The 24779-nt window shown below is 48.3% G+C and overlaps 1 protein-coding gene across 2 annotated transcripts in view; it reads left to right on the forward strand.

Moving 5' to 3' along the window:
• The window catches only part of B4GALT1 (beta-1,4-galactosyltransferase 1), a 48049-nt gene that overhangs the window by 6264 nt on the left and 17006 nt on the right, over nt 1-24779 (forward strand). For both annotated transcript variants that reach the window (XM_058672822.1, XM_004581050.4), the window contains exon 2: nt 21868-22103. In XM_058672822.1, coding sequence (XP_058528805.1) covers nt 21868-22103 — 236 coding nt within the window. The remainder of the gene's footprint in view (nt 1-21867; nt 22104-24779) is intronic.

Genomic DNA, 24779 nt, shown 5'->3' on the forward strand with positions numbered 1-24779 from the left:
GAGGGGCTATGTCTTCAAGTCTTTTTCGGGATGGAGTGGACCCATCTGGAATGGCCGCTCTGTCTGGTACTGACAGATACAGATCTCATACCACCAGTTTGTCTAGAATTCTGATGAAAAAGGAAGAAAGGTGCAGGAAGTGTAGGGTAGGGGCACAGGCCCCAGGGACGAAAGACAGGCTCTCTGTAGCAAGCTGAGCTGAAATTTGCCCTATACAGGAACCGGTGTGTGTGTGTGTGTGTGTGTGTGTGTGTGTTGTGTGTGTGTGAGTGTATGTGTGTTGTGTGTGTGTGTGTGCACGCACACGCGCGTGGGGAGTGCTTTGCCAGTAACTTCTCGTTTTGTTCCTGTGGCAGCCAGTACCCTGGGATAAGCTTACATGGACCGCCATAGCTCTGGGTGAACACCAGGGAGCCACCACAGTGCTGTTGACATCACTGAGGTGTGACCCAGGGGAGGGGTGGGAATAGTTAGCAAACACTCTGCTACCCACCCCACCCCCACGTGCTCCTGCATGCTGATGGGGAGGGGCTATGCCAGGTTTCCAGAACTCCTCTCTGCTGGGGAGAAGTTTGCCAGCCTGGCCTCTCACCTATTGCTTGCTCAGGCGGCTGAACGCCATAAGGCTGCAGGCCTGTGTGCCCCACTTATCTTAGAGAGCGCCTTTTGAAGCTACTGTTGTTTTATGGGACCTGTGTGGAGCTGACTTTTCCTGTGAGGGAATCTGCAGGTGGGGCTGGTGGAGGGTTGTTTGGCCCAGAGCCTGGGGAGCGGGGGCTGGGCTGTTCCGAAGGGAGAGGCAAGATCTGGTGACCACAGCCTATGAAGTCAGACTCCTTCCTGCCCCACCACACAGGACCAGTCACGGGGAGGGGCCCTGGCAGGGGCTTCCACAATGGCTCAGTAGTATGACAGGGCGCATTCTAAAAATGCCTCTAACATATTGTTTAGAAGAAATGTCTTCCTGTTTTGCATAATGTCCTTTTTGCCTTTGACATCCTAACACCACAGAGCTGCTGCCGCTGGGGCTGCCAGGACCCCACCAGCTTGCTAACAATAGGAAAGGAAGGAGAGTGAAAGGAAGGGATATAGGAAGCTGGTGTTTGTGTTGCCTGGAGCACGGGAACTTGGCCTTGAGGTGTTAGGCAGCTCCTGGCAGCCAGTGGCGCAGAGTCCCTGAGGAGTGGGCTAAAATAGAGATGCTGGTATACCCAGTGCAGGAGAGAGACAGGAACAGAACCTGGCCCTTTGCAGTGGAAAGACTGACGAGATTGTGTTGTAAGAGCCTATGAAGAATGTAAGGGGCGCGGAGAAGGTGCAGGGCACCCAGGAGTGGACTGGGCCAGGACCAGAGTGAAAGTGAAGAGCTGTGCTTCTCATTGCGGAGTGTTGACCTCCCTGTTTGCCAGTGGGTTGGAATGGGTGCTCGAAGGAGCTGGAGACTTGCTTTAGCTGCTGTCACACTGGGAGGTTCCTCTAGCTTGGAGTCCCAGCTGGTTCATGCAGTTAGCACTAGAGAGGAAGGAAAGAAAAAGAAATGGAAGTAGAACGAGCAAAAGACGGTGAAAGAGAGAGAAGGCACTATGGCGGACAGTGGAAGGCCAAGGGTGCCTGGCCTGATGGAGTAGAGGGAGGCGGGAAGAGAGCTAGAGAGAGGGATTTCTTGGTGTGTAGAGGAGTGGGGCCAGCCTCTAAGGGCTGAGGAAGGATTCATGGTTCTGGGCCTCCTTGTTTCTCTAATGTGTTGTGTCATTCTAGGCAAGTCCTGACTCCTTTGGGGTGAGTCGCTGTCCTAAAATGTGAGTGGGCTGGGGCTTTAGGTGTTTAGTATCCTTGCTTCTCTAGCTGCTGGATTCCAGTTTGACCACGGGAGCAGGGATTCCTGCTTATCTGTGACATGAGAGGTCTCTGAACTTAACTGTGGCATTGAATGCCTTCTTCCCAGGCCTCTGACAAGGTGAGCACATATCATTTTATTGATTTATGTATTTTAAAAATTTATTTCTTTATTTGAAAAATTGAGTCACAGGAGAGAGGGAGAGACAAAGATTGATTGATCTTCAATCTGCCACCTGCTTTTTTACTTCCCACAATAGCTAGGGCTCAGTCAGGCCAAAACCAGGAGCCATCTGGATCTCTCATGTAGGTGGCAGGGGCCCTAAGTACTTCTTGGGGTCATCTTCTGCTGCTTTCCTAGGTGCATTAGTGGGAAGCTGGATTAGAAGTGTTGCAGCCAGCATTTAACCCTCTGGACCATAGACCAGCCCTGGGCATGAAGATGTTAGCAGGTGAATGTCCGTGAGAAATGGCACAAGAAATATTTCTATTACACGGGCAGCTAACTTTGTGATAAAGTTGCTGTCTTTCTCTGCCTCCGAGTTCTCATCTGTAAGATGGAGATAATAATAGTATCTGCCTTGCAGATGTAAAGTTCAGGTGGTATTCCTAAAGGGGCTTGGAAAAGTGCTGAATGTATAGTCTTTTTGGCTGGAGCTGCCATCTTTCAGTAATTTGCCAAGATAACCCACACCGAGGGAAAGAGGAGAGGCACCTGTTACATGTTCTCCAGACCTTTAAGCAAACATGGAGTTGTTTCTTTGGCCACATACATGCACATTTAAAAGAAATGTGACATGGTAGACACCAAGGGAGTGGGTCCTGTTCAAAAAGGAGTGTTGCATAAATGTTAATGTGGTAAAACTGGAGAAGTTTACAGTGTTACCCAACATGCTGTTGGCATTGTTGTAAACAAGTTAAGGGCATGATTCTTGCCAAGGGAATAAATATGTGTATTGAATATATTAAACACTAAGAGCTGAGACAGCATCCTGAAATGGGTGAAGGAAAATGATCAGAACAAGAAAGAAGCCAAAGAGAAAGATCTGGGTTCAGCTGAAGCCCAGCCTGCTTCATCCAGAGAACCCCATTTTGTCCAAATCAATGGAAAAGAACATGTTAGAACCCAGACCCTATGAATTCATGGCATAATAAGTGCAAAAGAAAAGTAAAAGACTTCTGGACTCTTAAAAAAAAAGTGCTGAATGCAGAATGTGCTCTGAGTGTGTGCTGTAATTGGTAGCAGTAAATAGTGCCCCTTTACCCATGCCCTGCATGGTGCACTGAAACCGGGGATAGTTTTGAGCCCTGAACATGCTGTATTTCTTTTTAATTGTGCATCCCAGTGATACAGTGGAATTTATGAAGCAGGAAAGTAGAAATCAACAAACACCAATCCTAGAGTGGTTGTAGGAATATGCTGAAATATATATCTATATATCTATATCTATATCTATATATATATTTCACGGATTGTTTCTGCGATTTTCCATTTTATGTTTTGAAGCCTTGATTGACTGCTGATAACTGAAATCTCTGGGGATTAATTTGTTGAGGAAGTAGGAGGGGGTTGAGGCTAACATAGTTCTGAATTGAGACAGTTTTGACTTTTGCTTGATAGGATTTCTTCCTGTTCAAGTTGAAAATACAATGTTACCACATCACATATTTTTTAAAAGAAATCTCTACCTACCATTGTAGCAAACTGCTGCTACAGTTGTAACCAAACTTGCTGTTACTTTCCAAATGCACACATGTTTTACTCTGTTGCTATTTTAGAGTCAAACCGTTCTTGTTGGGTTACTTTGCCTGGTATTGTCTTATTAACTGTTGTTTGTCATGTTCCTGGCTGTCTTTGTTGCAGCTGTCTGAGTGACCCTTGTACAGTCCCTTAGCGTTTTCCACCCCAGGTCTCACTGCTGTAGAGACTCCTGAGAGAGGAGCATTTTGACATTATGTATATAGAGCTCTGAGTTTTCATAGGACTGCTTCCTTGAGATGCATTTCTGGAGAGGATGTGGTCGGTCATCCTTAATTCCACCAGTTCACATGGCTGCAATGCTTTCCAAGAAGTTGGGAGTCACTTGCCAGGCTCTGAGTTGGAAATTTCGAGCTTTTAAAAGAACACGCCTTCTGAGGGAAAGGGCATTCTGCTTGGAGCCTCAGGTGTATACTTCCATTGTATGTAGGGGACTGGGGTGGGGAGGGGATTTTTCCGTAGGAGGCTTTTTCCCTGTAAGTTGATTGCCTCTGGCAGTTTCTGCTAAGGTCACTGAGTGTCCCCTGGAGCCTTATTGTGGTTCTTTCAATACCCCACTACTTTTGCCAGTTCAATTTGCACAAAGTATGACCTTTATTTCCTTCTTCCCTGTGTATAATGGAGCCAGACCTGTAGAAAGGGGCCAACCGTGACGTGACCGATCTGATGTAAGCCCTTGTGGGTTGGCTGCTGCCAACAGGGGTGGTAGCCACCTGTAGGAGCTGTGTGCAGCTCTGATGAGCCAGGCTGAGTGCCCAGTCATTTCATTCCAGTGTGGGACGTCCTGTCCGGCAGCTCTGGTTCATGACCCAAGAGAAGAAAAGCTTTTGAATTATATTGATGACAATGAGTTGGTCTGATAGCCTGAAGTCTGCACATGTGGAGAGCTGGACATAGAGAGCTGGTTGTGTCTCTGTAACCACTTCCCATGCACATTCTTTTGTAGACTAACTGGAGCCTGCTGAATTGTCTAAATAAGAGGATGACTTTAGAGCTAGTGATTGCAGCGCTGAAAAGTTTACAGATCAGCAGACAGGGCTTCATTCCACTTGGTGACAGCCCCTCCCTTCCTTTTATAGCCACTTCCCAAGTCAGCTGCTGAGTTCACCGCAGTTTGCTTGTCACTGCATTGACACTCTGGGTCCACTGGTTGATCAGATTGACTATTCAGCACCTGGACAAGATGTGTGCCATGGGGACAATAATTTCCTACCTCCAGGGATAGATAAGATGATTCGGAGAGATAAGTTTAATGATAATGTAGCTTTTCATCAATGCCAGCCCATCCCCTTGGGCACAGAAAACATACATACAGTATTGTAGGCTGTGCAGTTTTTTCCACATGGGTTGTTTTCAGTCTACCCTGGTGCAGAGTCAAGAGAGGAGGGAGGCAGAGGTGTGAGGCAGTGACCGCAGCTTAGGGACAAGGTGTAGGCCAGAGCCTATACCTGTTGGAGATGGTGGCCTGACCTGTGTGGACAGAACTCGCCTGGGGCCAGAAGGAGCAACCCCCTGTCTTGAATCTTTAACACTGGGAACTTGGAGTTTGTATTGCTCAGTGCTAAGTGTGCCAGGATTTTGTGGTTGCCCATAGTCTTTCCTTAACCAGGAGGATGTTGTCAGTATCTGGGGGAAACTCAACCGTCACATATCACTCACATCTGAGTCGTCAGGATGGGCGCTGAAAGGGAATGTTGAATGTTTGGTGGAGTCTCAGCAGGTGGGGAGTGTATGATTTAAGAAAAATTGGGGCCAGCTGTAGGAAGCTGGATACAGGTGGACTCAGTCTGGCGACATAGAAAAACCAAGGTACAGGCTTGTAGATGACTTGGTTTACTATACCTGGGCCATGGGGTTGGAATGCCGAATGTTGCCAGCCTGCTGCGTACTCTGGCAGAAATCACATGGTCTTTCTGGGCCTCACTTTACCCATTTGTGAAACAAGATGAGAGCTGGCTTAGGTACTGCCTGGAGTCTCTCCCTGTCTCTGGGATACTGTTGTAGCCGTGGGCTTTTCAGTGTGACTAACTGGCTTCCACGTGGGACCCCCTGGAAGCCCACCGGGGTTGTCAGTTGGTCCTGAGAGCCAGGGTGGGATCTTGCTGCAAAAATCAACTCCCACATCAATGTTTAACCCTTCCAGCACTTCCAGTCTCTCAGCTGGTTATCAAGGGGAGGGATGGGTAGTCAAGAACCAGGGTCCATGTGAAAATCCCATCATCAGGAGCCTCTGAAAACTGCATGAGTTCCAAGCCCCTCCAACAACCAAGCCAACACCCCCACAGTAGGTGGTGCTGAGTCAGCTCTCCCTACCTGCCTAGTTTGGGAGAAAGCCTCCATGTGGAGAGAGATTTCCCCAGAATCTCCCACAGCTCATTTTCTTGCTTGACTGTCCTGGTTAGACCCTCTAGGACAGTGTGGAATCAGTGTATAGAACAGATAGTGAAGAGTGGTGAAGAGAGGTTGTAAGGAGAGGGCATCCTGTCTGCTGTCCTGGTGGGAAGACATTCAGTCTTTCCCTGTGAAAACTGCTGTGGGGGTTTGGCACGATAACCTAATGGCTAAATTATCATGTGCCAGGATCCCATATGGGTGCTGGTTCATGTCCCTGCTGCTCCACTTCCCATTTAGTGCCGTGCTTGTGGCCTGGGAAAGCAGTAGAGGATCGCCTGGGGACCATGCACAATGTGGGAGACCTGGAAGAAGTTCTTGGCTTCGGAAATTAACATTTATTGAACACATATTAGTGCTCAACGTGGTGGTAAGTGTGTTTATGTGTTATCTCACTACTTGAAGGGAAGACATAATTATCCCCACTCCTTGGGGGAGGAAACTGGAGCTGGCTGCATTTCAAGGGGTCCCAAGGGAGGAACTGCTGAGGACCCCCCTGCTACCAGGAGGCAGCAGGCTCTACAGGCACAAGCTCCGGTTCCAGCTGGAGAAAGAAGGCGGTGGTACTTAGAATGAGCATCACAGGTCTAGAAATTGCATCAGGGCTTCAGAACCCATCAGAGGAACAGCTGACTTGGTAATCAGATTCCAGGAAACCAACGAGTCAGAAGGCAGTGTGGGCAAGGGCATTCACCCTGATGTCACGTGTCAAGCTCTCGGAAGGCTGATGACTCTGTCCTCACAGCGCTGCAGACCTCAGGACCCCGATCTCCTCCGAAGCCCTGCAAAGACACATCCAGCGCTATCCCGCGTTGCTCTTCTGTTTCTTTCTTTCCCTTCCAGCCATCAAACTTGTCTTATCTTTTTGATAATATCATCCAAGTGGAAGCGTATAGTATGTATACATGCATTTTTAATATATTTAAGTAGTGTATTTTTTTTTGCTCATTTTGATTTTCATTTTTTATTTATTTTTTAAAAATTGGCATAAATTCAGACTTGTAGAAAAGTTGTACGGCAATACGAAGAATTACCAGATATCCTTGGGATCCCTAAGTGTTGACTTTTTACTGTATTTACGTTTTCTCTTCTCTCTGTAGATATATATATGTATATTATATATAGTTAAATGAATGCTGTGCCATATCCTTTTATCCCTTAGTATTCAATATGTATTTCCTAAAAGCGCTATTTTAGGGGTAGGCATTTGATTTTAGTAGGGCCACCTGTGTCCCACATGGAAGTGCCTGGGTTTGATTCCCTGCTGTGGCTCCTGATTCTAGCTTTTTTCTAATGTGGACCCTGGTGGGGGAGGGACTGGTTCCTAGCAAAGAACCAGCGGAAGAGAACTCCCAAATAAATAGATAAAAATTAAAAGACAGTGTTTTTTTTTTAAAAACACACAATTTACAGTGTAATTACAAATCAGGAAATAACACTGAAGCATTTGTAGTTTCATGTTCATGCTTTAGGAAGATTTTGTTCCAGTTGTCCCAGTGTCCTTTGTAATATAGCAGGCTGAAAACTTTAAGTTACTTATTTGCCGTGTTTCCCTGTGTCGCCTGATATGGAACATCCCTGAGTCTGTCCTTATATTTCATGACAATTATTTTGTAGAAGATTCCTCAGTTCCCTGTTTAGGTCTCATGTTTCTTGATTAGATCCAAGTAGTATACTTAAAAAAAAAGTTTGTTTATTATTTTTATTTGAAAGTCAGATTTACAGAGAGGAGAGACAGCAAGATCTTCCATCTTCTGGTTCACTCCCAGGTGACCACAACAGCCAGAACTGAGCTGATCTGAAGCCCATAGCCAGGAATGTCTTCCAAATCTCCCACGTGGGTGTAGGGTCCCGAGGCTCTGGGCCATCCTCGACTGCTTTCCCAGGCCACAAGCAGGGAGCTGGATGGGAAGTGGAGCAGCCGGGACACAAACTGGTGCCCATATAGGATTTCGGAGCATGCAAGGTGAAGATTTTAGCTACTAGGCTATTGCACCAGGCCCAAGTGGTACGCTTTTGATGAGAATGCCACCAACATGATGTTGGGTTAATCTCCATGCATTCCAGGGTTAATTCCACACACTGTTAATTTGGCTCTTATTGCCATTGTAAGCTATTGGTCATTTCGTTACAGTGGTAATACTGTTATTCCATTACAAAGTTACCTTTTTTTTTTAAGAGGTTAGTTGTATTTATTTGAAAGGCAGAGTTATAGAGAGGGGAAGAGAAAGAGAGGTCTTCTATATGCTGGGTCACTTCTCAAATGACTGCAATGTCTAGGGCTGGGCCAGACCGAAGCAAAAAGCTACTTTCAGATCTCTCATGTGGGTACAGGGGCCCAAGTACTTGGGCCCTTTGCTGCTTCCCCAGACACATCAGCATAGAGCTGATTTGGAGGTAGAACAGGTGGGTCAGGAACTGGAGCTCATATAGAATGCTGGCATTACAGGTGACAGCTTAATCTGCTGCATCACAACCTTTGCCCCTATTTTGCCACTGTTAATTAGAAGCGTCTTATGGTATAAACTTTGAGATGATCTAACTCCTTAAACTTTTATCTATTAGGGTTTTTTTAGCATCTTAATGATTCTTGTCTCAATAGGGTGATTAGTGATTTTATTTTATATGTTTGAGAGAGAGAGAGAATGACTTCCCATCTGCTGGTTCATACTCCAGATGCCTGTGGTGGCTAAGCCAAAGCTGAGAGCCAGGACTCAATCTGTCTCCCATGTAGGTGGCAGGGACCGACAGACTTGAGCTGTCACCTGCTGCCTCCCGGAATGTGCATCAGCACAAAGCCAGAATCAGGAGTGGAGCTGGGACTTGAACCCGGCCTCTGAAGTGTAGAATGTAGGCATCCTAGATGGCATCTGAAGTACTGGGTCGGGCACCATCCCTGGTTGCTGGTGACTTTCTAACTCTGTCATCCTCCCGTGCTTATTAGTTGGCCTTCTCCTGATTTCTTTCTCCCGTATTGATTTATTCACAGATCAATGCAACGTTATGGATCTCTCCTTGATTCAGCAGGTCACCTTCCTTTGCAGTCCTTGATCACTGAGGCCCTCAGTGAAATTGTCATCATGCTGGTGTCTGTGTCCTTGGCTGCATCCTGTCATTCTCGGGACTTTTTTTTTACTTTTGGATATAGCAAGATGTTCCAGGGACCTTCTGTTCTTTCCCTGACTCATCTCTGAGGTCAGCCACTTCTCCTGTGAGCCATGACTTAGGGAATGTTTTGTTTGTTTTCCAGTAGACAGTAATAGTTAGAAACCAAGATTTGGGGGGGGGGGGGAACTAACATTGTGGTATAGCAGGTAACACCACCATCCACAGTGCCAGCATTCCATATGGGTGCCGAATCAAGTCTCAGCTGCTCCACTTAACTGTCCATCTCCCTGTTAATGACCTGCAAAAGCAGTGGAAGATGGCCCAGGTGCTTGGGCCTCTGCTACCACTGTCGGAGACTTGGAAGAAGTGCCTGGTTCCTGGCTCGGATCTGACCCAGAGCTAGCTGTTGTGGCCATTTGGGGAGTGAACCGGCAGAGAGATCCGTCAGTCTCTCTCTCTCTCCCTCTCTCTATAACTGTGCCTTTCAAATAAATACATGTAAAGAAAACACAAAACAAGTGTTTTGTGTGCCATGTGCTCACATTTGTTTTTTATTTGTTTGAAAGACAAAGCAGTGGTGGGAAGCGAGGAAGAAGAGAGGAGGGAGGGAAGGAAAAAGAGATATCTTCCACTCACTAGTTCACTTCACAAATACCCACAATAGGTTGGGGCTAAGTCAGGCCAAAGTTTGGAGCCTAGAAGCCCGTCTGAACCTCTTACATGAATAACAGGAACCTGAGCTGTTGGGCCACCATCTGTTGAACTTTCTCTGTTAGGACAGTCAAGTACCCTAGCTGGTGGAGTGGGGAGGGAGCTGAATCAGAAGCAGAATAGTTAGGACTCAGATGAGGGATGTGGGCATTCCAGGCAGCAGTCTAACCCACTGTGCCACAACGCCTGCTCCTTGCCTATGCTGTTAAGGGCTGTCTGTGCTGCTGCGTGAACATCCAGTGTGCCGATTCTGTCAGAGAACATTCCAAGGTGTTTATCCATCCCAGTTTTCTCTCCCTCCAGAATGAGGGAGTCCTAGACTGCTTTTAACACTGCTTTCCACAAAAACTGCCATGAGGAACATCCTTACAATGTCCTTTCAGGACGTGTGTGGTGTGAATGTTGGATGTGTGTATGCAGTAGGTAGTGTATGCATATGGCGTGTGTGTGTGTATGGGGGTGTGTATGCCTGTGTGTGCATGTGTAAGTGAGCATGTGGGTGGTGTCTGTGTATGGTGTGTGTATACGTGGGGTGTGCATGTGTGTGTGTGGTGGGGGGTGTGGATATGGGTGTGTGTGTGTGCAGTGGGTAATGTATGCATATGCCATGTCTATACGTGTGTGTGGGTGTGGATGTGGATGCCTTGTGTGGGCATGCGGTTAGCATATGTGTATGGCATGTGTACATGTGAGGGTGTATGTGTGTGCACATGCATGTGGTATGTGTGTAGGGAGTGTTCCTTTGGGAGATCCTAAGCAGCTCCAGAGAGACCATCCCAGTTTCTATTTCTCCCAGCAGAGCATGACAGTTTGTACAGTGCCACAAATTCTTTGCTTTCCCCCTTTCCTTTTCTTTTCCAGAATAACAACTGCTGGTATAATGCTTTCTGTTTTAACTCCCTTCTCTGATTCCTGATGAGCTGGAGCATTTCTTCATAGGCTTCCCGGCCTTTGGGATTCTTCTTGGCAAATTACTTAGTTGTAGTAAATCTGCTTCTGTGTCCCCCTTTCACCCCATTGGAGTGGTTAGATTCTTCTGGATGAAATGCAGGGATTCCTTACACATCTGGATGGATATCTCCTGCTGGTCTCCAGTATTGCCAGTGTCTTTTCTGAATCAGTTAGTTATCTCTTGGCTTTGTCCTGTCTTTTGTTGCTATGGAAGACTCTTGCTCCTGTGTTCTGTGCAGGCTCTTGCTAGCACACTCCTTGTTTTGTTTTGTTTTTTAGATTTTTAAAAACTTACTTTTATTGGAAAGGCAGATTTAGAGAGAGGAGAGACAGAGAAAGATCTTCCATCCACTGGTTCATTTCTCAAGCAGCTGCGATGACCAGAACTGAGCTGATCCCAGGCCAGGAGCTTCTTCTGGGTCTTCATGTTGTGCAGGGCTCCAAGGCTTTGGGCTGTCCTCAACTGCCTTTTCAGGCCCAAATAGCGAGCTGGATGGGAAGAGGAGCAAACGGGACATGAACCAGCACCCATCTAGGATCCCAGTATGTGCAAGGCAAGGCCCATGTTCCCTTTTCTATAGTTATGCAGTACCCTTGGTTCCTGTACACCATTGCAGGGCATGTCTGCTCCCCTCAGCAAACAGGCTTTTTTAAATAAATAACCCCTTAGGGCCCGGCGGCGTGGCCTAGCGGCTAAAGTCCTCGCCTTGAACGCCCCGGGATCCCATATGGGCGCCGGTTCTAATCCCGGCAGCTGCACTTCCCATCCAGCTCCCTGCTTGTGGCCTGGGAAAGCAGTCGAGGACGGCCCAATGCTTTGGGACCCTGCACCCGCGTGGGAGACCCGGAAGAGGTTCCTGGTTCCCGGCATCGGATTGGCGTGCACCGGCCGTTGCGGCTCACTTGGGGAGTGAAACATCAGATGGAAGATCTTTCTCTCTGTCTCTCCTCCTCTCTGTATATCCGGCTTTCCAATAATAATAAAATCTTTAAAAAAAAAAATAAAAATAAATAAATAAATAAATAAATAACCCCTTAGCTTTATTAGAAATGACTTGTACCTGCAAGTAGGATTCATGAAGCTATTCAGCAAGCATTTTGTAGGTCTACTATGCATTGAGCCCCATGATGAACACAGCAAGATTCAGAGATGCTGTAGCAGCCATTTGTGGTATCTGAGAGGTGCAACAGAGATTTGAACCCTGCACTGTGACTGATGTTTGGTTCCTGAAGAGCATCTATCAGATGTCTGCATCTCTAAGAACAAGTGGCCTAAGCAGTTGCAGAACAAATGTCCTGGCTTAGGGGGAAGGTCAGAGGTTCTCCAGAGTGATGGCCTGGGCTCTCCATCAGTGTCTTACTCCAGCCAGAGTTAACTCAAGGCTTGAGAGTACAAGGCCTAGGGGAGGAAGGGGGACTGTCCCAGGCTAGAGAAGATCTCAAAACAAAACTACAGACGTGTCTTTTTTTTTTTTTTTAAGATTTATTTAGTTGAAAGGCAGAGTTACCTAGATGGAGAGACAAAGAGATCTTACAATTACTGGTTTATTCCTTTTAAATGGTTGCATTGAGGCCAACCCAAAACCAGAAGTTTCATCTGGGCTCCCAAGTGGGTACAGAGGCCCAAATACTTGGGCCATCTTTTGCTGCTTTCCCAGGTACATTATCAGGGAGCTGGATCGGAAGTGAACCCATATGGGATGTCAGCTGTGGCTTAACCTGCTGTATTCCAGCCTACAGCACTGGCCATGGCATATCTTGTTTTATGGCACTTCACTTTATTATACTTTGCAGGTTTTGTATTTTCTACAGATAAGGTTTATGGCACTATGTGGAGTCGCTCTGTTGGCACCATTTTCCCGACAGCTTAGATGGTTGTTAGCATTTTTTCAGTAATAAAGTATTAAGAGATTTACTTGTTTTTATACATAATGTGGCTGTATTAATAATAGACTATCCTTTTATATGCGCTGTGAAGCCAAAGGAAAAAAAGTTACGTGGCTCCCTTGGTTGGGATCCTGGCTTTATTGCCATGGCCTGGAACTCAGCCCACAGCACTCACATCCCTGGCATGTGCTTGCACTGTGCTGAGCCTTTCCCAGAAGCTCAGCGTGGCACTGTGTTCTCCAAAGTGCTCTCATTTGAAGAGCACATAGGGTTTCCAAACAAGTTGGCCTCCATAGCCTTTTCCTGGTAATGATGGCTGTGAGCAAGCGCCGTTTCTGCATATCACAGCCATAGGCGTGAGGAGAAGGCGTCTGCATTTGGGTCAGGACCAAAGAAAGCAGACTTTACACACACACACACGTGTGAAAGCTTCCTCGTAGTGAAAGCTGTCTCCTTGAGTCACCAAAGGACTGAAGTGTGTCACTGTCTTGCCCCCTGTCCTGGGATTTTTCTCCTGGCTTCTGTTGTGCCTATGAATTCAGCCAAAGCTGAGTATGGGGTACAGATATGTTTGGGGAGGGTTTGGGTCAATGATGTCACACAGGATACATTTTTCTGCTATTTAGCTCAGTTGGTGGCTTCCTTTAGGGACAGTAGAGGCACACGTGTTATGATTCTTGAGTATCAGAATCCTTCAGGCTTTCTCAAAGAAAGATAAGGGTGGAGCTATATGTGTGTGTGTGTATATATATATGTGTATATATATATATATGCCAATACAACATCTCTGGCTGACATTTTTCTTCATGTAAAAACATGTTTCCCTTAATTTTTTCAATTTTTAGTTATTTGAAAAGGAAGTGTACAAATACACTGAGAAAGACACATACACACACATGCACTCATAGATAGATAAAGAGAGAGAGAGAAAAAAATTGATCTTTCATCTTCTGGTTTACTTCCCAAATGCCCGTAACAACCAGGGCTAGGCCAGGCTGAAACCAGGAACTCAGAACTCTCCCTGAGTCTCCTGAGCAGGTGGCAGAGACCCAAGCACATACCTGCTGTCTCCTAGGGTGTTCATGTGCAGGAACTTGGAAGCAGATAGGGACTCGAACCTAGGCACGGCCATATGAAATGGTCATGCCCCAAGAGACCTTGACTCAAGTTTATTTGTACAAATAGCACAGGAGGACACTAGCCCCAGGTTGAGAACAGCCAGGGTCACACCAGTCATTATGTTCTTGCACTGGCAGGCAGAGGCTTTCTGTGGGTGCCTGGGCTCCTTGGGAAGCAGGAACCGGAGCCTGAGCTGGAATTGGATCTGCAGCAGCAAATGCAGCCAAGGCCTGGATCTGGGCTTTGGCCGTAATTTGAGCCTTAGCCTTGGTCAGGACAGCCCTAAGGACCTTGGCAGTGCTGGCACAAGGCTAATCCATGAAGCTTGCAGTTGACACCCTTTGGGGCCATGGACTTACCTTGGGCCTCAGCAGCCTTTGACCTTGTTGGCCTGCATCTTTTTCAGGGCCTTCTTGCGCTTCTTGTAAAACCCATGCTCCTTTAACCTACTGAGAAATTTATGTGTTTGTGATCAGAGTTTTTGGGTGCCATTTCTGTGCCATTTTTGCAACTGGTTGTGTGTGTGGTGTGGTTCTTGGACTTGGCCATGTCTGCACTATAACCCATGGCTCCTAAAGCACCAAGGGGCATCTTACCTGCTGCGCCCAATACCTGCCTCTGAAATGTGATTCTCAAGGCTCCTGTGTCCTGTTGTCCTGGGATTCTTCAGGGTCTCACTTGAAACGGCTCTTGGCCTTTCAAGATGATGAAATCTGGCCATGGCTTTGCCTCCTTAGCTTTAGGCTCAGGTTCTCTGATAACAGCGTCTGGGGGCTTCTCTGTCTGACCACCCACCTCAGATGTGTACTTTGGAATTCTGCTCGCAAGTTATCCTCTTTGGAGTTGGGAGAAGAGACTGTTACTGTGGCAGCTTAAGGCATAGCCAAAGAAGCAAAGCCTTTGCATTGGGAGGCTAGGCCACCTGTTGCTACCAAGTCTCAAGGTATAGGCCTAGACTAGCCTAGAGGAAAGTTATTTTAACATTAATGGTGGAAGAATGTCCTTGTCACTCCTGAATCGGGTGCTATACCCTGAAACAACAGACACCTTTGGAGTCCAAAAGGGAGTGTTTTTGCCCACATAGATGTTGACTTAAGCAAGAATGTTGGGTTCTAAAATATCAAGGCCAATGTGGTGTTCTACTTTGTTTGCTCAGTTCATTTTTCAAAAAGTAAAATTTAAAAGATTTATTTGAAAGCTAAAGTGACATAGAGAAAGAATCTTGAATGCACTGATTTCACTCCCCAAATGGCTGCAGACAGCCAGTTCTGGGCCAGGCCAAAGCTAGGAGCCTGGAACTCCATTCTAATCTCCTATGTAGATGGCAGGGGGCTAAGGACTTGGTCCATCTTCTACTGCTTCTTTCCCAAATTTCCTGAATCAACAGGAAGCTAGATCAGAAGCAGAACAATTGGGACTCATACCGACATTCCTCCAATATGGGGTGCTTGTGTCTCATATGGCATCTGAATGTGCTGTGAATAGTGGGCCCCAGCTCAGTTACTAAACACCGTTGATCAAGAGCTGTGTTTGCTATTCTGCTCTTCCAGATACTGTCCCAAGCATGGGGAAGGATGGCACAGAACCCCAACACTCAGACGGCTGATGGAGAAAACAGGTTCATAGATGGGTGCCTAACACCCGCAGGCTTGTGGAGGGTGTTGAATACATTCAAAATGGACTCTGAGGAGCTTGGGAAAATGTTTGAAAAGTGAAGCAGGTTCCATTATGTGCTGAAAAATTATCAGGGACTCACACATGAACATGCTGGCTTGAGTCTCTGCAATTCTGCTTCCAATCCAGACTCCTGCTAATACTCCTCGGAAGCAACAAATGATGATTTAAGTTAAAGATCTCTTCTTCTTCCATCTCTCTTGTCTGTATTGCTCTTTCAAAAAAAAAAAAGAAGAAGAAAAAAAAAGGCAGTTCCAGGACATAAAACTTCCTGGGGGTGAGAAGGGAAGCAGTGGTTAATGAGTAAACCTCTGGGGCAGACTCTCAAAATAAAGTCTGGGAACTGGCTTTGCAGTTCCCTAAGAGAACTTGTTAGCATGCAGAGTCCTGGGCCTCAGCTAGGCTGGCCAAGTCAGGCTGTCTGATGAGGAGCACCCAGAATATGCAGGTTCACATGCGTCCCCAGCCGTCTGTTCCCACACTGCAGTTTGAGAGCTGCTGCAAAAGATGGAAGAGGCAGCAGCACTTTGAACACTAACCAGCATTGGAAGGCTGGGTTAGGCTTAACAAGGGAGACAACAAAGCTCTGAGACAGCTCCATCGAGACCAGGGGCTTGTTAATCCATCACACTTGGGAAAACTGTAGAATATGATAGCTCAGGCACAGGGCAGGGCTGCTGCTGCTAAAGATATTGGTTCCCCTTGCTGCCTTGGTCTAGATTACCGCTTGGCCACCTGGGCTCTCTCTAACTCCTCTAGCAGGGTTGGTTATTTTTCTTTTTGAGAAAATGTGAAGACCTTGTTTTTCTCTGTCCCCCAAATGCAGGGTTTTCAAGGCTTCCGAGAGCACAGATGTGTTCCGTTTCCTGTTGAAAAAACATTTCTGCCCCCCCCACCCCGGGGTCTGCTAGCAGCCAGGGCGATGCATTGGCAGCAGAAACTGAGGATGCAGGGTTCTGTGTGTGGCATGCCAGATAGAGGTCCTGTTCATGTTTGAGACAGACTATTCCTGTTGTTTGGCTGGATGTTTTGGAACCTTTATTTTGGGAGACCAGTATTGGGGATGAGGCTAAGGCACAGGGGCCAACTTCCCCCATCCCCCGTGCCAGGTTACATCTTAAGATATTTATTGTTCAATTTTAAAGCTATGCCCACAAGCATAAAGGAAATCACCAGGAATGTCTGCTTTCAGAAATAAATCATTTCCAGGACCTTTGGGGGCCTTGGTGAGTTGAATTTTACAACTCAGTGAGAAATGGGTAAAGGGGGAGTCCCTGCTGGTGGCTGCCGGCCTTTACTCCTCCATCTGCTTTTCTTCTAGGTTTATGGAATATTGTGGCTTGCATCCATGGTAGAAAATCAGGGGGTAGTGGTGCACTACCCTGTATTGTGGTGGTCCAGCAGGCTAGCCGACACGTGGACATGAGTGCCTCGTAACAGGAGCTGCTGCTCCTGAGTCTTTCCTCTGAGTCTCCTCCCTGCCTTGGAGTTAGTTGCTGTCCTTTCTTTTGTGCCCATTCGTAATGCTGGTGGCTGGAATCGAGTGTTCAAAAACCTACCTTTGTGTTTGCATCGCTCCTCTCCCAGCTTGCTGAGGGTAGAGATCTCATTCAGCCCCACCCTCTGCACACCCGGCATCCCTTCACACAGAGAAAGCACTAAGTGAGTGTGTGTTTGAATGGATGTGGGGCTGTGAATATGTAGGAGGTTTAGAACCAACCTTGAGTCGTCAGGGAAGGTGAAGTCTGACCTGAAGCTTGGTGCTGTTGGATTTTGGTGACTCTTCCCTACCACACCACTCCCAGCCCCCCGAGTCTGTCCTCTTCCCCACAGGCTAGAAGAGAAGGGGCTCCTCTTCATCTGCATCAGAGCCTACAGAGCCCACAGACGGCACTGGGAACACACAGGAGCCCTGTGAGCAAATCTTTCCTGAGCTCAGGGATTTGATGGGAACTCCTGATCCAGTGTCTAGTGCACGCCTGGCCTTCAGAGGACTTGGCACAGGCAGAAATGCCCCCCGACATGGACTCACCGTGCAGTGTGCTGTTAGGCTTGAGCACTGGCCCCAGAAGACATTCCCACATTGCAATGTTCAGAACCACCAAATTCTGGGTCCTGCGTGGTCCCACATTTCCTCAGATCTTTCCAAAATGTTTGACTCTGCTTGCCCAGGAAATCTTCAAAAGTAACTTTGGGGAGCCTGACCTATGGTTGTCAAAAGGATTTTGGGAAAAAATTTAAAGACCTAACACATCACAGTCATTTGCTAAGAAAAGGGAGATAGCTAACAAGTAAAAAATATGAAGGAAGAGTTGTTTGACCCAATAGTTCAGATGCCCCAACCCATATTGTAGTGCCTGGGTTCGATTCCCAGCTCTAGCACCCACTCCAGGTTCTTGCTAGTGCAGACCCTGGGAGACAGCAATGAGGGCTTAAAGTCTCATGTGGGTGACAGACACCCACATGAGAAACCTGGATTGAGTTCCTATCTCCTGGTCATCTGGGGACTGAACCAATGGGAGTGCATGCTGTCTGTGCCTTGTCTCAAATAAAATAAAGACACACAACTTAAAAACAGAAGAGTAACAGCATTTACTCTTGGGAACAGTGCATTCATTTCACCATATTGATGCTGTTTAGTATGGTGCAAAACCACCTACCTGGTCTTTACTTTTATTGTACTTTCCCAGCCTGGTAAAACATTGTCACGCTCCAGCCTCAAGCCAAGCACTAGAATCTTAAACCACTGGCTAATCAGGAAGAAAGCAGTTCCAGGCTGTTTTGCTGAGTCTAGAGGATTGAACTAGTGGTTTGGCCAGTGTGAAAGCCAGGCAGGACTCCATGCCTGGCCCGGTTAGATTAGCAGGGTTTTTTATGGAGGGGTGTGTGTGTGTGTGTGTGTTTGGGTTTTCCAGGCCAGGCAAGGGAGCTATGGAATTTGTCTGCCTCAGGCTCACACATTGAAGTTATTGAGCGGCTTACACACCAGGCCGTGACCTGGACTCCCAGCCGGGAGGCCCACGTGGCGGGGCTTGAGCGGGGGAGCCGAGGACAGCTCACATCTGCTCATCTGCTTACATAACCCCACTTCCCAGCTCCCAGAGCCAGGAAAACACACAAGCCAGCCCAGCAGGGCAGAGGGCTGTGGAAGCACACGCCATGTGCCACACAGCAAGGGCACCTTGGCCCAGCCTGCCGACTCTTGTGAAGTTCTCAGCCCTCTGCCTCCTCCGGCAGCCCCAGAGTTGACCGCAGAGCTGGGCATTGCCCTCCTGGAGTCTGAGTTCTCTGGATCTTTCTCACTGGAATGGAGCCAGCTGGGTGATGGAGGATGGTCCAGCCAGTGTAGCAGGAGGACACTGGGTGCTTGGGGAGGCCTCCAAGCTGTGCTGGACCCGAGAAGGCCGTCAATTACAGGTGAGGGGCTGTGGGGTGCTGTCCTGTCTCAGATGTGGACCGTGGGAGTCAGGCTTTGTGTAGCGTTCTGAGATAAAGAATGGACAGGGGAAGGAATTGCCAGGCTGGGCTAGGTGGGTTGGAGTGGGGCTTAGTGTGCTGGCTGAAGTGTCTGGGGCCATGGAGAGAGCAGAGGTGGGAGAGTAAGACGAGGCTTCGGCGTCTTAGTGCTTGGCAAGGAGCCCTTGTAGGATTGTGTCCCTGCCCCGCCCTGGAATAGGGTGACTTCCATGGAGGTTCTGGCACATGCTCTGTAAGGAGCTCCAAGAAGATAGGAACTGCCTTGTCCATTCCTGCTCCTCCATCTCTACCCAGTCTTTCTTGGCTGGCACTCAGCTTGGCACCTACCAGAAGCCTCAGAGGTATTGATTAAAATGAATTGAACAGTGGTCACAGGGTGAGCTTGCATCAGACACACCGTTCAGAATGAAGCCTTACAGGTTGTGCTAGGGAGGTCCCCCTGGACAATCAGCATTGCCAGTCACACCACCTGTGTGTGAATGTGGGGTGTCTGAGAAGGAAAAAAGGGAAGAGAGTGTGTGTGTGTATAGGGAGGGGACAGGGAAGCTGGACCACCCAGGGGTCAGCTCCCATACTGGGTGCACAGCAGTGTCAGTTGTTCCAGGAACCTTGGAGGAGGGTGGGTGGTTGTGAGCAGATCGCCCTGAGGGGCAACGCCAGCACTCCTTCCAGTTTGTAGGTTTCTGCTCCGGGAAGGCTGGGCAGGGCAGGCCACGTGTGAATTCTGCTCTCTGGGTTGGTTTCAGAAGGTATGAGCAAGTGCCAGGGTGACAGCCCCAGATGCTGCTTAGGTTCCCAAAAATGGGTTGTTTATCAGCATCTTCAAAACCAGGGGTGGGGTGGGTAGAATGGGGGCACTGCAGATGTTCTGGGGCCTTCTGGAGTGAGAGGAGCTCAGTGGCATATCTTCTTTCTGTGGTATTGTTGACAAGTTCACAGTGCAGCTGAGCCTCCCAACGGCTTCCTCCACGGTTAACGGGTTGATCAGCCCAGGACTGGCAAACTTTTTTGGCTAGGGTGTGGGTGGGTGAGTTGGGGGGAATCCCTGAGGACTCCGCTTACCTCATTGCCCTAAAATTTATGAGGAGGGACCTCTTGCCCCACCCTAGTCACCTCCTTGTTATTCATGCACCTGGGTGCTCCCTCAGACTTGCAGAGCTGTGCTGGCTGAAGTTCTGTGTCTGTACCAGTGGCTCCAGGTGTTTCTGAATGTGGAATTGGGGACACTGGTCCAGAGTGGCCCCTGACTCTGTCCTGGAGCCCAGTGCCTGCTGACCTTGCCCTGGAGCAGTTGGAGCTGGGACAGCAGGTAGTTCAGTGAGAAACTGATGTGCCAGCTGCCCCTGCCCTCCATCCCTCCATGGAGCCTTCAGAACCCTGAGGCACACCCTCTTTGCCTGGGGTGGAGGTAAGCAGGGAGTTTGCTGCCTGGGTAAGGAAGAGAGCAAAGGGACAGTGACTGAGTGCAAAAGTCTGCCTACTAGAGAAGAGGTGGAAGGGCCCCACTAGCAAAGGGAAAAGCAAGTGGTTTATAGGAATGGGGAGGGAGACAGACATGAGGGCATTTTCGTCAAATGAAGGGATTTGGCCTTGGCCTTGTCCAAAGCTGTGTAGTGACCTGAGAGCCTTCAGATACTTTAAGCAGGAACGTGATGGGGAGGGAAGATGTGGGGAGGAGCCAGCTCTCAGCTTCCTCCCTGAAGGCTGCCTCATTTCAGGGAGGGTGAGCTGCTGAGGTCTCCACGTTGGGCCCCACTCTGTGCTCTATGTACAAGTCCCTTGCTTGGGTCTGGGTGCTCATCTTCTTCACAAGTAAAGGTGGCTCCCCAGGGTGACAGTTCCTAAAGTGTGTTCCCTGGCATAAAAGTTAGGTCGCCGAATTGGGCCAGGATGCTACGGTTGAGTGGAGTGAGAGGTTGGTGCTCTTTGGATTGTGCAACTTCACGGCCCTGATGCACTTTCCAGGAGCAGGGTTTGGTAGGAGTGTTCCCATCCTTGTTGGACCATAGGGTGTTTTCCCATCGAGCAGATTGCTAGCTGTTATGCTTCCTGGAACCTGTTTTGAGGAATTCTGTAGGACAGGGAATGCAGTAAGTTTAGGTGGCCATCCTGGCCCTGTGCCTGGTTCTCCATGCTGTGCCCTGCGTCCGGGATCCAATCTTCCTTTTCTTTCTGCTCCTGATCTGCTGCTACCCCAGGGCCAATCAGCCTTTCCCCCGTGCCCAGAACTCTTGTGCTGACTTCCTTTGTAGCGAACTTCTGTTTATTTGTTTTGAAAGGTAGAATGACAGGGAAAGAGAGATTTTCCTCTGCTGGCTTATTCCCCCAAACATCTGCGATATCAAGGGCTGGGCCAAGCCCAGACTGGGAGCCAGGGACTCCATCTTGGTCTCTCGCACAAGTGGCAGGGACCCAGGTTGCTAGGCTGTCATTTGCTGCATTCTCAGGTGCATTAGCAGGGAAGCTACATGGGGAAGTGGGGCAGCTGGAACTCTCTTACAGGATGCAGGCCTCTCCAACTGTGGCTTCACCTGCCTTACCACGACACCCTCTCCTCAACCCCAGGATTTCTGAGAAAGTGGTTTCTAGTTCGTGGTCACTTGATTGTAACAATAGCCGGTTGGTTGGGCTGACTGAGCAGGAAATATTTCTATTTTACATGGCATCTAGTGGGGCAGAGTCTGCGGCAGGTGAGGGCTTGATAGGGTCCCTAGTCCTCTGGGTTGGCCCAACACTGAAAGCTTCCTGGGGCACAGGACTTTGAGCACTGAAATGGATAGTCATCCTTGTGTTGGACACAGTACCACCTGGTGCTATGCATGAATGCCCTCTCCCTCATTGTGCTGTCCCCAAGAGCAGACACTGCCCCTACAGCTGTGTCCCGATCCTCCCCTGCAGAGTGTGGAGTAGTGAATCCGGTACCTGCTAACTTCTCTTTCCCTCCACTTCTCTAGTCGGCCCCAGGACGGTTGACTTTAACATCCATGTGGACCTGGAGCTCCTGGCAAAGCAGAACCCAGAGGTGAAGCTGGGTGGTCACCATTCCCCCAAGAATTGTACCTCCCCGCACAAGGTTGCCATCATCATCCCATTCCGCAACCGACAGGAGCACCTCAAGTATTGGCTTTATTACCTGCACCCAATCCTGCAGCGCCAGCAGCTGGACTACGGCATCTATGTCATCAACCAGGTGAGGGCTGGGAGATAGAGGGAGGGGGCAAGAGGCCGTGTGTGTACCAGGGGCAGGTGAAGGGGGCTGATCCATGAATGCCTGGTGTGGTAGTGCAGAGCCAGCCCTGCTGTCACCATCCCTGATTAACCAGGGTCCATGAGCTGCATGCCCTAGTGTGCTCATATGTTGCTCTCCATCCCATCAGCTGAGACAGCAGAGGTGCCTTTTCTTCTGTGTTTTTAGAAGGAGCCTTGCAGCAAGGTTGAGGGTGGGGAGGAGGGAGACAACCCTAATTATCCCAGAGAGAAACCCTGATTAGTGTCTGTGTTTGGGAAAATGTACATTTTCCTCGTTACTTTTAGAAAACAAAACTGCTCATTAGATGTCAGACCTCTAGGCATCTGTCAGACTTATGTCTTCTGAGACGCCCACAAGAGACAGCAGACATGACTGGGGGCCTCTGTCTAGCATGCCATCCTCTGGTGAGATGTCTGAGAGAGTGCTCCTTGGGGTCTGGTGAAAGTCGCAGGATCCCATCTATGCAATCTGTGCATGACAGGCATTAGCTCTGCTTAGGATGCTAATGGCTGAAGACGTGCAGGGCATTCGTCACCACCACCTGCAGGATCAGAGTGCTCTGAGAGGCATTTTTATTGTGATACCCTTATTCCCTCTCTGCCTATTATCTTTTTCCAACGACTATAACTTTGGCATTTCAGATTTATCCCAAATATTCACATAGTTTAAAAAAATATTTGTTTACTTGGAAAATAGAGTTACAGAGAAGGATAGAGAGAGGAAGAGATAGACAGATCTTCCATCTGCAGGTTTACTCCCCAAAAGGCTATAATGGCTGGGGCGGGACCAGACCAAAGCTCAAAATCTGGATATAAACTTAGGTTCTAAAAGTTGGAGTGTTGTGATGCAGTGGTTTAAGCTACCACCCGTGATGCCATTTCTCTATATGGGCACCAGTTGGAGTCCCAACAGCTCTGGGTCAGGGATTTGACTCAGATCCCTGCTACTGTGCCTGGGAAAGCAGAGGATGGTCCAAGTGCTTGGGTCACTGCCACCTACTAAGAGACCTAGATGGCTGTTGGCTTCAGCCATTTGGATAATAGATGTAAGATCTCTCTGTCTCTATCTCTAAAGCTCTGCCTTTGAAATTAATAAAATTTAAAATTTTTTTAAAGTTGTGGGGAGAGATGGGCATCTCAGCTGGAGGTCAGTGACTAAGGACTTAGAAGCAGAAAGAAGATGGGTGCTGTTCCAGGAGATGGAGATGACCATTGGCTGGGAAAGCACCATAGTCCCTGGGGCCAAGGGTGGAACCTATATCTGTCCAATGGGAAGAGCAGAGCAAACCCTATTGGGAGAGCAGACGGTGAACGAACTGCTTGCGGGTGTTTGAGTCCCTGGGCCAAGTGAGCCACAGATCAGGGGCCCTTTGAAATCCTGCTAGCAAAACAGCCACATACTTGTTGATCACCTTGGGAGAATATCAAAAAGAAGGAATGAGGGAGATCAGATAAATGTCAGGGCACTTCATTCTAGCAACTGTTTGTTTAAGGCAAGTCCTGAGCCAAAAAGCATTTGTCTGATGTTAGTAAGTTTACGCTAATCACAAGCTCCCTCCCTATTGTTGGATAAGTCATGGCAGTGGCCACCTCACTGGGAGCCAGCAAAGATTACTGCCCAGTTTGCTACAGACATGTCTCCTTTTGCTCTTGCCTGTCATTGGGCCAGTAGAGGACCAATGCATTGTAGGCAACACATTGTCGGGTCACATTTAGCAAGACCATTCATTCCACAAGCCTTCCACAAGTCTGCCTGTACAGGAGATGGATAGCTGCATCCTGGATGGTGTGTGGTTGAACTAAGACATGTGCTGGCTGTTACAAAAAAGAGTGGTAGTAATGGTGCTGAGGTGTCATGAAAAAGATGTTTTGACTTATTTGAAAGTCTGAGAGAGAAAGAGATAGCAAGCAAGCTTTCATCAGTTAGCTCACTTCCCAAATGGCTGTAACAGAAAAGGCTAGGCCAGGCTGAAGCCAGGAGCCTGGAACTCTGTCCAGGTCTCCCACATGAGTGGCAGGGGACCAAGTACTTGGCCTATCCTCTTCTGCTTTCTCAGGCACATTAGCAAGGAGCTGGGGCAGAAGGAGAGCAACCCAGGATGCTGGAATTACAAGTGGAAGCTTAATCACTATGTCATGACACCAGCTACTGTGTTGGGGTTTTTGTTTGTTTGTTTATTTGTTTTAATTTTTTTTTAAGATTTATTTTTATTACAAAGGCAGATATACACAGAGGAGGAGAGACAGAGAGGAAGATCTTCCGTCCGATGATTCACTCCCCAAGTGAGCCGCAACGGGCTGATGCGCGCCGATCCGATGCCGGGAACCAGGAACCTCTTCCGGGTCTCCCACGCGGGTGCAGGGTCCCAAATCTTTGGGCCGTCCTCGACTGCTTTCCCAGGCCACAAGCAGGGAGCTGGATGGGAAGTGGAGCTGCCGGGATTAGAACCGGCGCCCATATGGGATCCCGGGGCTTTCAAGGCGAGGACTTTAGCCGCTAGGCCACGCCGCCGGGCCCTATTTGTTTTAATTTTAAAGAGAGACAAATACTGATCTTCTGTCCACTGGTTCACTCATCAAATGCCTACGATGTCCATAGCTGGGCCAGGACAAGGTC

The sequence above is a fragment of the Ochotona princeps genome, chromosome 14, assembly GCF_030435755.1.
Source record: "Ochotona princeps isolate mOchPri1 chromosome 14, mOchPri1.hap1, whole genome shotgun sequence".
NCBI lineage: Eukaryota > Metazoa > Chordata > Mammalia > Lagomorpha > Ochotonidae > Ochotona > Ochotona princeps.